At 45.3% G+C, this 12,540-nt stretch overlaps 1 protein-coding gene across 7 annotated transcripts in view; it reads left to right on the forward strand.

Moving 5' to 3' along the window:
* The window catches only part of GRIA1 (glutamate ionotropic receptor AMPA type subunit 1), a 194,611-nt gene extending 183,964 nt beyond the window's left edge, over positions 1-10,647 (forward strand). For 4 of the 7 annotated variants that reach the window (XM_026858090.1, XM_026858087.1, XM_026858086.1 and 1 more), the window contains 2 exons: positions 5,153-5,287; positions 7,609-10,646. In XM_026858090.1, the coding sequence (XP_026713891.1) occupies positions 5,153-5,287; positions 7,609-7,797 (324 nt within the window). In that variant the 3' untranslated portion in view covers positions 7,798-10,646. Of the gene's footprint in view, positions 1-5,152; positions 5,288-7,608 lie in introns of those variants that run through there. The other 3 variants (XM_026858088.1, XR_003399366.1, XM_026858092.1) reach the window with 3 other exon arrangements.
* The last annotated feature ends 1,893 nt before the right edge of the window (positions 10,648-12,540 follow it).

Here is a 12,540-nt window from a genome sequence, read left to right on the forward strand (position 1 = left end):
TCTGGTGTTTCCCAGGCTTACGTTCATCGGCCCCAGATGATGTTCCATGCCTGTAGCTAGCTTCTGTGCATCCTATTTTTAATCTGACTGTTTACCTATCTATTCCCCATCTAGTTTTTTATCCAGAGAAATCCTTATAAAGAAACAGTAGATACATTAGTGGATCTGAAATAAAACTCCAGAGGCAAACGCTCCTGCTTTGCTGAATATTTGGATATGTTATGCCATCCCAGGAGGTGCTGGGTGGCTGCACTCAGGGGCTGTTCATCCAGGACCACCACAGCCCCAGCCACATTGCCAGACCGGGGCAAATCCTGGGCAGTGCCCTGCACTGGGCAGCAATGTCCTTGCTGCTCTTCTCCCCACAGGAAACCCATGGCAGGCACTCCTTCCCACAGGGTCAAGGTTTCTCCATGCACACACACCTCCAGTACTTCACATAGCTAGAAGCCATCCACCAATTCCTGGTCCTGTCCCTCAGCCTTCCTGCACTCCCCCTCTACTCGCCACAGCAGAAATAAGCCCAGAAGAGAGGCAGACACTCTGTAAATAGGCGGTTCCCTAGAAGGACCCCATTTTTACAAACAAGCACTGAATAGACAAGTGTTTTTGCAGGCTATGAAATGTGCTGTGGGCTTGAAAGGAATGCCTTGGGTTGTTGGAGGGTAATGATAAGGTGGACACTAAATGTCAGGGCAGATGGATGTGATTTTCCTCTTTACTGGGGCTTTTGCAAGACGATGGGAGAAATGAAGTTTTTTCCCAGAGCAGAATGGAAAGGTGCAGCCTGCTTGCAGGGGAAACCAGATCACTTCATGCAATTAAAGGACCCTCATCAAAGCTACAAGGATATCCCAATCTTCTCCGGTTGCAAGAATTGCGCTTTTGTTTAAAAAAAAAAAATAGGGAACAAAACCTGCTACCGCCTTGCCCTGCCTTTGCAGGGAATTGGCTGGTTCTCAAACCAAAGGAGTCTTGTCATGCTGAGCAGCCTTAACCCTACAGCCAGCCAGCCTGTGCTCGTACCCATCCCCTGGCAGATCCACAGGAGCGCTCAGAGGCAGTGGCCAGTGCGGTGTCTTTCATTGCTGAGCTTCAGGCCTTGCCCCAACAGAGTCAGATCAGCACTTGGTGTAGAAGCTCAACTTCTGGAGCCGTTCATCTTCTATGAAGACTGCAACAACTCAACGTGCCATCACCCTATGGTGCCATTGGGCTCTAATCATGCAGAGTAAAAGAAAGGACCAGCCCTGCTGGGAAACTGGGCAAATTTGGCCTTAATGCTTTTCAGCCAAGGAGTATAAATAATTACAAAGCGGATGGTGGACACGGTGCCACGTTTGAGAGGAACAGACGGGAAGGTGCCTGGTTGCTGCAGCAACAAGGCCGGGCTTTCGGAAAAATGGGTTTTTCTTTCTCTTTTCACCTGCCAATCTTCCCCCCACGTCAGCGCTCTGCCGCTGCGGGAGACGAGCAGTGACATTTACACTCCCACTAACAAGCTGGTTCAGTGATGGGCAGCTCTGCAGAAGAGCATCTGGTGTCACAGAGCCCGAGCAGAGAGGAGGGGAGGGTCCTCTCAAGCAGTTAGCATAATTTGGGACTTTTTATTATTATGAGCATTATTAGGGCAAGAGCGTGCACAGAAACAGCGTGCAAAGCCACGGTGAGGCGTGCAGCATTTCCTACCCTTCATGTGGGTCTGGTCCTGCATTCAGTGAGAGCAATGAGATGCCACTCCTGCCCAGAGAACTTCTCTGCATGTCCTGCTGGGGGAGAGAAGGAAACAAAAAGGAAAAGGAGATGATGATCAAGAAGTCAAGCGACACCACAGGAGCAATTTCACTACTCAGCCTGGCTCATGACAGCAGGCTGTGTCATCAGCTATGCCCCCACAGCTCGGAGCTCCTCAGGGCCCCACTGAAGCTGCCCAGGTCTTTGGCTCCTTGGGAGAAATCTTGTTATGGTGACAGATGTGAAACTCAGGCTGCTCTCTCCCTCCCAGCAGGTTTGACCACTGCTCTGCCTCACTCTGCTTTCCTTTGCCTTCTGGCTAAGACAGCTTTCAGTTCACCCAAATTATCCAAATAATAGTAGTAACAACAGTAATAATAGTAATAATAATAATAATAATAATAACAATAATAATAATAAAGTTACTGCAAAGTAAATGCAAGAAAAATACAGCAGCTCTGAAATTAATTGTATGAAATAGTGGTGCAGGTCATCTACTCTCCCTTACTGGTCAGTTTGCTGCTGGCATCAGGAGGAAAGTGGAAATTAAGAACCAGCGGCCTTTCCTGGCTGCCAGACCACTCTGCCATTGCAGCCAGTTGAGAAGATGCCGTGTCGGACCATACTGCCCAAAATGGGGCTGGAAATACAAGAATACCATGGCCCAATAAAGCTTGAAATCTGTGTGTTCCCATGCCTGACAGAGTCAAGGAAGCCAGGTTTCCTAAGGATCTGTGGCTGCAAGTCAAACACCCATGTAGAGTCTCTGATGCCTAGTATGAATTTTGCTGATACATTTATTTAAGTGAGAGCATTAATAGGTTTTCTCTTCTCTACAGTGTCATTCTTTTTCACAGAGGCTGGAGGTTCCTGATATCTTGGAGATCTCCACCCTTTTGTCAAATCAAAGTGAAAGTATGGGCTGAAAATTATTAATAAGACAGACAGATAGGCTGCTCCTCCTTCCCTGTCCCCATCCTTCCCTCTGAAAGCAGAGCATGTGCTAATCAGCCACTTTTCATTAAGGAGCCAGGCTAAAAGATTAGGATGTCAAGGAGGGCAGCCCACCTCTAGTGTCTTTGTCCCTCTCTGAAGCTGGTGCAGCCCCTTCAGACTGAATTTGAAGAGGCAAAGTACCTGATGTGTTGTAACCCAGTTTTCTCAGAGTAATTGCTCTGCTTTTCTAAATCTTCACTAAAAAACTCCCTACATTTTTCAGCTGGTGCTTAAAAGTATACCCAGTAATCTGCAGAGAAGAGATGACTGAACAAATGTACTGTCAAGCCTGGGGAAAAAAAATTCATGAAGGCAGATTATAAAAGACTAGATAAATAATCCTTCAAATATTGAAACTGCAGAAATTAAGATGATATTTGCAGAAATATCACATTACAGATAGCACACAGGCAGCATTGGCAGGATTACAGACTGACCAGCGTATTAAGGTTATACAAGGGAGGAACCAAACCAGCAGCAACCATCACGTCTGAAACGGTGCAACGCACATGGTGGCAGCGGCAAATCTCTTGGCAGCACTGTCAATCAGCGAAGCATGGAAAATGAGATCACTTGTGGAGTTTTTTCCAGCGACCAAAACTCTGCAGGGGTGGTCCCTAACCAGACCTCAGTATCTTTCTACAGAGGGTTCAGGGTGGAAAGTTTCTCCCCATGACACTGGAGCCTGTGACGAGAGCTCCAACTGGGCAGAAGCTTGGCATCTCACATGGACAGTGGAGCCAGATAAAAGAAAAGTAGAAAAACTTTTTTTTAGCATTATTGACTGGAACACTTTTATTATTTAAAAAAAAAAAAAAAAAGTTCCTTTCTGTTTCGTGAAGTTTTTTTAGTTTTGAAAATTGAGATGTTTTCATGCTTTGTGGATGAACATTTTTTGCCATCAAACCCTAATACAGCAAAAGGCAGAATCCTTTTGCAAAACGTACTTGCCTGAAAGACAGTGCTGGTGTCAGACAGACTGCTCTTGGATCAAAACCTTTTGTGCTCATGTTGGTGTTCAGTTTTGGACCCTTTCGGCATTGCTCCAGTATAGGTTTCTGCTTCCTGAATCCTTGCCCTTCCTGAAAAGTGTGGGTTGCTTATTGTAAAACCTGCCAAGCAAAGCAAATGAATCAATGGTCCTACATGGGCAAGGAACAAGCTGTGCCACCCACCGGTCCACATGTCCATGGAGTAGCAGGAAACACCAAGAGCCATGCAGAGGCTTTGTTACAACTGCATAGACTTCTACAGGCATAAATATTATTCTTTAACTAAGTGACTGCATCTCAGATATGCAATTTTCCTCCCACATCCAGGGAGCAGGGCTGTCAGTGCTGGTCAGACCTTGGTCACTCCAACGGATTTGCACTGACCTGTTGGGCTTGCCCTGGGGAATCTGTACCACCAAATAGGTACCAAGTCAATATTGCAGGGCAATGACAAGCACGGAGCAGGGGACCTTGGTCTGGTTGAACTATAGAGAAAGCATGTCCTAGAAACAGGACCCTCATACACAGAGTTGAGCCAAGCTTTTAGGTCCTGCTTCTGCCCAGATTATGCTAACACCCCAGCTCCACCTGGCCAGCATGGAGGAGAAGGTTTTGAGAGCTTCGCTGAGTGACATCGGGGTTAGATGTGGGGACGCGTTTCCCTAACAGTGAAATGAGTCTTTCTGAGACTTGCCTCTTCCCCAGAGAGCTGTGACGATTCATTAGGCAATTGTAAAATCAGAATGAGGCTGCTGACTGTGAGTTGTGGTCCATTAATAGCCCTATTTATTGCCAACCAAATAATTAGCTTAGACATGCATCAATGGATCTTGATTGCATATGAAATAACTGCCTTATTACACAGAAATCAAATGAGTTTCTGAGGACAGCTCAGGTGTCACCTCAACCTCAGCACTGAATAGGGAAAAAAAAAAAGAAAAAAGAAAGAAACCCAGCCATTTCGATGTGTTGCTCAGCAACAGAATTTGCGGGGGAAACAATCTAGGAATGAAGGAATGAGCATTTCCAAGAGAACAGGTTATTTCAGGCGAGACATCAGAGACAAGCAAATGTCACAGAGGCAGAGAATTTATTTTTTTTCCTCCTTTAATCAATAATTTAAACCAGGCATTTTGTGTAAAATAAGCTTTTAAGTTAACTGACTGAAAAGCGGAGATCCCAAACCTTTACAAAGAGTCACATTGTTGAAACTGTTATTTGTTTGTATGAGGGAAACATTAGATTTACTAGACACAGAATTAAAAATTGAAAATGCTCTTAGAAATGTCACCTGTTCATTTAAAGAGGAAGATGATATAATGCCAACATTGCTATATTGTGCAGCATCCCTCCCAGAGCAATCTCATATTAATTTTGTTGTTCTCCTTCCCACATGCCCTCCCCTCCCTCCCTTCTCCTTTCTCTTCTAGGACAAGACGAGTGCTCTGAGTCTCAGCAATGTGGCGGGGGTTTTCTATATCCTCATCGGTGGGCTCGGACTAGCCATGCTGGTTGCCTTAATCGAGTTTTGTTACAAGTCCAGAAGTGAATCAAAGCGGATGAAGGTGGCAACCCATTCCCCGGCTTTTCACACCTTCTCTCTGATCCTACCCCGGCTCCAAAGCTGCCTTCAGAGACGGATGCAGCCCAGACCATGGGTGGAAAGCCAAGACATAGGGATAACGATGTGACCGTGTCACTCAACTTGCTAGAAAGGAATGGGATCATCAGAGGAAGCTGAAAGAGGGTCAATTCGGCTTTAGTGGGGAGCTGATGCAAGATCAGACATGTAGCAAAGTGCTAGTTCAAAATCCAGATAGAGAGCAAAATCATAGCACAAATGGTAACAGGAGCACATTGCCATTCCTTAAAATGGATGAAAGCAGACTATGGCAATGCATGTGCAGCATGGATGAAGTGCGCTGGGGTTGTGGTGATACAGCTGTTACTGCAATATAAAAAATCCCCAAACACAAACAGTTAACAGCAAGATAAAGCTGGGGTAGCGCAGTAATGAATCAGATCCTGTTGTTCCCTTTGCTGGCACCCTGCTGGCACCATTTGCAGGTTGGCAACAGTGATGTATGCTCAGAGCACTGTTGCCCTGGAACGGATGATGTGGGTCTCCAAACTCAGAATTATGGGTCTTCTTAGAGAGGAATTGGCCTCTAATGTCTGCTGTAATTTTTTTTTTTTCCTCCACCCTGTCATGGTCTTGCAGAAGCATACTTCATGTGGCTCAGGGAATTTGTTTCAGCCCTAAATTCTGGTGTGCCTAAATTTCAGAGTGTCATGTCAAGAATGAAATAGATTTGAGAGCCTTGGGGATACACATCTAATGCAGCCTCTGTTGACTCAGATGACTAGCAGAGGCGATCCCTTATAGAGATCCCATTGTGTACAAGGGTGCAGTGGGATCTGTGCTGCAAGAGTAACACATCACTTTCCTTCCTCATCGTGACCTCTCCTATAAGCACAGGAGTCAGTATGAGCGTATGAAGTATGCAGTGAGTTTCATAAAATTTAGAGACATTTTCAATTCCCTGAGCATTGAAACCCAGAATCAAAAGGGAAATAAGCAATCATTTCTTTGGGGTTTATGTCACCATTTCAAAACACGCTTAATGTTTTATCAGCAATAATAACATTTCTAATTCACTGAAAATGCGCAACAGCTCTTTTCCCATTGAGGTTCAGAAAATTCTACAGGCAATGAGAGGTACATTGAGCACAGGGGTAAGACAATGGGAGCAATTAATGTCCCTGAATATACAAAAATTAAATTATAATTGCTGTCTACACTGTAAAGCTAGTTATATCACAGATACACTGTGAAAGCGTGTCAGAATGCAATAGCTCCATAGTTTTAGTCTTAAAGAGATCCTGCCCTGCTGTTGACTGCCCTGTGTTGCTTGAAATGGCCCACTAATTCATGTCAGTGTTAGCTTGCCGTGCTCTTGTCATGTTAAAACCGGCCGCTGTGGAAAGGAATCGCTGCTCCCCGTGTTAACATCTGGTCTAAACTTGTCCCGTTGGCTGGCTCCCACTGTCAGTGGCTGCCCCGCAAAGCCATTCAGCAGAGCCCAGGCAAGTGCCCAGAAAGACGTCCTGGATCCCCCTCTAAACCCAACCTACCCCTCTAAACCCCAGACCCCTGGGCGAGCTGTAGATCCCACCAGCACAGGAGGCTGCTCCATGCCTGGCAAGGCACAAAGTTGACTGTTTCTGAGTATTCCAGATTTATCTGTTCCGATAATTCTTCACCTGAATATCCCAGTCCAGAAAGGATGATGGTGCCCTTAGAGACAGCTTAAACGCCAAGAAACCAAGCTGACTTCATCTTTTAGTTTAATTGTTCTAAACCTGTGGTTTCTTTAGATCTCTGAAAGCAAATGTTTTGGAACAGGAAGATGAGATTTGGTTCCCTGAATTAGGTTTGCATTTCCTGGTTACCTCATTCATCGCTGTAGACAAAAACATAGGCACACGCTCAGCTTCTCACATGAGGAAAGTTAAACATATGCTTGCAGTGAGTCAGAGTCCACCATACATAACAGTACTGGAGTAGTAATAGCATATCTATGGGGGAAGTGTTTATAATACCTCTGCTCAGATCCAGGATGACTGTTCTTATGTTGTAGAGTTTGAATAGTTTTTGCATATAGCACGTATGCTTTATACCCCAAAATACTGCTGAAACATTTAATTTTGAATGTAGAAGAGGTGCGAATTAACAGAGCAGATGCAGTAGGGGCATGCAGAAAGTGAGAGTCTGAATGGAGGCAAGGAGGGAGAGAACAGTGTCAGAATGACAACAATGGTTTATATTGTAATTCCTCCAACATTGCTAAGGACAGGGGGAGACCCCCCCGTCCTTCCTAAAAAGGGTTTTTGTTTAATCCCACAGCAATCAATCAACGAAGCCATACGGACATCAACCCTTCCCAGGCCGGCTGCAGCAGGAGGTAGTGGAGAAAACGGACGTGTGGTCAGCCACGATTTCCCCAAATCCATGCAGACGATCCCGTGCATGAGCCACAGCACCGGCATGTCCCTGGGAGCTACGGGATTATAATTGGCCTTTTGACCCATTGCCTGGGTGAGAGCAGGGGCAGCCCAACTCCACCCCCTCCAGAGCCAAAAACAAACCCAACACCAACAAGACAAACGATGATGACAGAAGGGACAATTGGATGGATCTTCTCGAGGAAATCAGATCTATTTCCCTTTTTATTTGCAAACAGATCCACTGGCAGGAGAACAGAAACAGGTCTGTACTGCAATAAGGAGAGTCTAATGGGATTTAACAGACTCGTGAACCATCCCTGATCAAAGAACCACTGGAACACTAATGAGGACTATGCCATTTTGTTTTAACTTGGTTGTTAATAAGTCTTAGTGTGTGCAATATATATATTTTTTCTTACTAATTCCTGTGGTGTCAGGGTAACATCAGCCCTTTCCCCCTTCCCTGCTCAGTCCTTCAATCTGGTTTAGTTTGGGATGCAAACCATAATGTCTGAGCTACTGACAGCAAAAAAGAAAACCCAATAAATGGCAAGTTGAACTCCCTGCAGGGCGTCAGCATTGTTCCCTTTTGTCCATCGTGATTCTGCCTTCCGTTGTTCTGTTGTGAACTCTGGCTGTGGAGTTATTGCAACGAGGCAGACAGAGCTGCGAATGGCTCTCTCCCTGCACCAGGAAGGACTAGATGTGAGAAAGAACCTGAACAAAAACCACAAGGCTCTTTTACAGGGGCAAAGTCACGAGTGAGTTTGGAAACCCCAGGTAACATGAGGACAAAGTGATAATTCTTCCAGAGTTGATGAGTGCCGGTTCAAGAGAAGAATCCTGTGCCTGGAGTGCAGAGCGTCACGCGTGGCAGACTAGAGCAGATGATTGGTCTAAGATCATGGTTGGCTGCTGTTTATGGAAGAGAGAAAGTAAATGCCGCATTCCCCTAACGTGCGACTCCTGCCTAGGTTATTGGGGGCTAATAAGCAATTGTGAACCATTTCTTCATTGCTTAGCTTCTGTGTGTGCTCCCTTTTTGGTGGTCACATAAGGGAATCACCCTGAGCCAGGAACAGACCATCTCAAGACATCCAGTTCTAGATGACTGCCTATTAACCAGTAAAACATGTTAGAAGTCATGGGGCTGCAATGGGAATATCCCTGCCTTTTTTGCTCTGAAATACCTTTAAGGTCACTTTTGTAATTAAGAGGAACATTTTGTAGATAGCTGGCCAGAATGGCTTCCTGGAAAGAACTGTTGAAGCAAACCGAGGAGGAGACCCTACAACAGCTTCGTTCAAATGTCCGTGACATTCGACAGCATCCCCTCAAGCTGTGGCCTGTCTGAGTACAAAGCCAAAAGTAGCAGATTCCCACTCATGTATCCTTAGGGAGGGGGAAGAATCCACAAGTCAGGAGAGCAGGCTGCTGACCCCAAACTCGGAATTGCAGAAACCCTCACGGCCAAGACAGGGAGCTGGAGGTCCAGCCACAGGCATGGAGGTTGAAGGGGCAAGGATGGTTTTCCAGAACTGCACAAAAGGTTTGTTCTGTGAATCACTGGCATGGACAAACAAACGCTTTCCACCCTGGTGGGCCTGAGACACCTGCCCAGAAGTGAAGGATTCCCAGGGGAGCATCTGGAGAGAGAGGAGATCTGTGGGACAGGAACCACAGGGAACCAACCCACTTAGCCTTGTCCCATCTCACAGGTCCATCACTGATGGCAAATAAAGTTCAAAGCTTCTCATGGGACCCAGGAAATACCTGTCTGGGAACTGAGCTGCTACTGAAGTGTTCTGAGCTGCTTTTTTCTCCTTCTTTTCTTTTCTTTTTTTTTTTTTTTTTTTTTTTTTTTTTTCATAGCAAGTGAAGAGCAGGAAAAGAAGGGAGGCAGGTGAAGAGAAAACAATGCAGGCAAATGACTGGCACAAGTCTATAAGGAGGATCTGTCTATGCAGCTGTCCATAAGTACAGCTGGAAGCTGCCTGAATACCAGTTTCCATAAGCATAGGAATGTGCAGAGCAATACGTTTACCACCTTTAACACCAGCCTGGTCTGAAATATCTGTTCCGTTTACCCACTTGTCATGCAACACTTTGGAGACCAGCAAGTCAGAGTTAAGGTCCTAAGCTCGGACACAGCATGTTTTGTGCCAAATACATTTTCCTCTACCTACCATTGGAAACCCTTGTGATCTTCATTTCTCATCGCCGAACATGAGCTCTGTTATCAGCCACTCCAAACACCTCTTCAGGTCACTTTGTGTTGGCTTTCATTATTTTTAATCTGTTTTTCTTAATTTTAACTTCAGTTCCGTGTAAGTGCTAGCACAGTGAAGGCATCCCACAAGCTGTCCTGTATCCATGCCCAAAGCCCTCGGATGCATCTCCTGACCCAGCTCTTCTGCATCCTGGACCTTGCCACAGCAGTGCACCACCGGGTGCTGCGGTGGGAGCAGGCTGCCGAGACCCATCGGTGCCCCGTCCTCCTCCAAAGACAGGACCAGGTGGCAGCAGGTCGCAGGGAGCCCGCCCGGGCAGTTGGACAGTCTCATGAGAAGCAGTGCATCTGTGCTAGGACTGGCCGCCTGTGACGTGAAGATGTGAGATGCAGGTCTCAAAGGCTTTTGATCAGTGGAGGGGTTAAAAAAAAAAAAAAAAAAAAAAAAAAAAAAAAAAAAAAGAATAGGACAAAAGCGTGGAACATGTTAACTTGTAATATGTATTTTTACTACACTTTTCTTAAAAATAGAGTAATGGTAAAACTCTTAAAGACATTGACATTTTTTCTCAACAGGAATCCATATTTAACAGTTTTGGCTTTCATTAAATTTTGCTCTTTGGTACCTGGATCTTTTATTTAACAGCTACATTTGTTTTAACTCTCTTTTGTTTTTTCTTTCTTTTTTTTTTTTCTTTTGGCAGTACTGCAAAACATTTTGCTTTATCAAATGCAACAGTGTTTTTCTTTTCACATTCTCTTTTTTTCAAGCAACATTTTTATTGGTAATTATTATTTACACAAAAAAAATGAAAGTATCAGCTGGAATTTTAGCACCAAGGATCCATGATCCATTTTTCATACCTGTCCATGCCGTTTTGTGCCAGTGCTGGATGTGTGGAAATGAAAATGATGTTACCCCTCAGGCCATATTACCCAACCTGAATCAAATGAGATTTCCTTGATTATTGCTGTGTCTGACTTGTGAACAGCAGCCAAATAAACTGCTTCAGGTTGAAATTGGGAATCTATCTAATATTTACCCAAGAGTCAGGAAACTAAACATTCATTGGGTTCAAAGATAATGATTTTGCTTCATTTGGAGTTTTGTGGGGTTATTTTCCGAGGAGGGCTATTAGAGGATTTTAGCATTTTTTTACAGAGAGAGGTCAGCTCAGAGCTAATTCAGAACCAGCACTGGTCCAAAAATCCTCACCAGGGTCAGCTTTCCTAGGAGCTCCCATGCTGTTTCAGAGGCTTGGACATTTAAGATGTTTCTCGCTCAGTTTTCACACAAACAACCTGCTAAATTCCTCATACAAAAGTCTGTTGAAGGTGGAAAGAGAGCGGGATTTAAAGGTCCTTGGATGTTTTTGCAGATGCTGACAGATGCTGAGCTTAACTATAATTAATGTCATGCTCTTACGTAGCACTTCGTGTCACAGAGCGGGAAGGATTTCCCTTCCCCGTATCATCATTCCCATTTATCGACCGGGGAAGCTGAGACACACAAGTGCCTTGGACCAGGCATCCCAGCTCACCCCACAGGGCAATGGTTATAGATTCAAGGTCTTCAACATTCACAAGGGCTTTTTTTTTTTTTACCCACTGGTAAGCTTTTGAGTCAGAAAGGGGCAGAATTAATATGTTTTGAAAGGGGCTGCGAACGCTTAAGCTTCAAAGTACAAGAGACTCCCAGTCTTTGGGGCCTGAAGGAGAGGCTTCCCATGGAAGGCTGTGCTGGATCAGCCCGTTTGGGTCTTCCACAGTTGCTTTGGCATCCAGTTCTGTGCTGTGGGCTTGGATCCTGTTTCAAAACACTCTTCTTTCTCAGTGGTTCGCTCTTGGTTCCCAGTGAGTTTGTAGAAATGCACAAGGAATGTTCCTTTATATCTTGGCATAAAGAGGACAAAATTCCTTCCTAGTGACAAAGACAACTATTCCTTGTAAGAAAGTCTCCAGCAAGGATCCAGAACATCTTCAGCAGTACCATGAAGTGCAACAGGTGACAAACACATGCATCACCCAGTCCATCCCTTTGCTGTAGGATGGTAACCCTGGCATCAGGACACGAAGCTGAGATGCTCCAAAAATATTTGGCTGGACTTGTTTGTCCACACGCCTACCTGCTATCAAATGCAAGGAGAGCTTACTCCTCTAAGCTCAGGGAAGGGACGAGGCAGGGATGCATCAATGTTTGCTGTAATCCAGTGGGTACCACTAAGCCGTTCAGCTCCAGCAACTCAGCCACATATCTCCATCAGAAGTTTTGGGAGACACGGGCAAGTGTTCACTTGTCCTCAGTTTTCAATGACACGGTCAGTCACTCAAGCCTCACACATGGCTCTGGATCCCCAGGAGAACATTTTTGTGCATGTTTCTAACTAGTATGTTGGTCCGCCATGGAGACAGCTGTCAGAGCTTAGATGACCCATCACAGTGGTGTGTGGTATCCTTAGGACACTGCTGGCACTCTTCACTGCCACAGCATGGGAAACAATAGCACAGGGTGGGGCTTAGCTAGTGAAGGTTGCTCTGAATTCTTGGACACTGGAGGAGAAGGGTTCAGGCCCTTCCCAC

Source organism: Athene cunicularia, assembly GCF_003259725.1.
Source record: "Athene cunicularia isolate RWA chromosome 13 unlocalized genomic scaffold, athCun1 chr13_part1, whole genome shotgun sequence".
Lineage (NCBI taxonomy): Eukaryota > Metazoa > Chordata > Aves > Strigiformes > Strigidae > Athene > Athene cunicularia.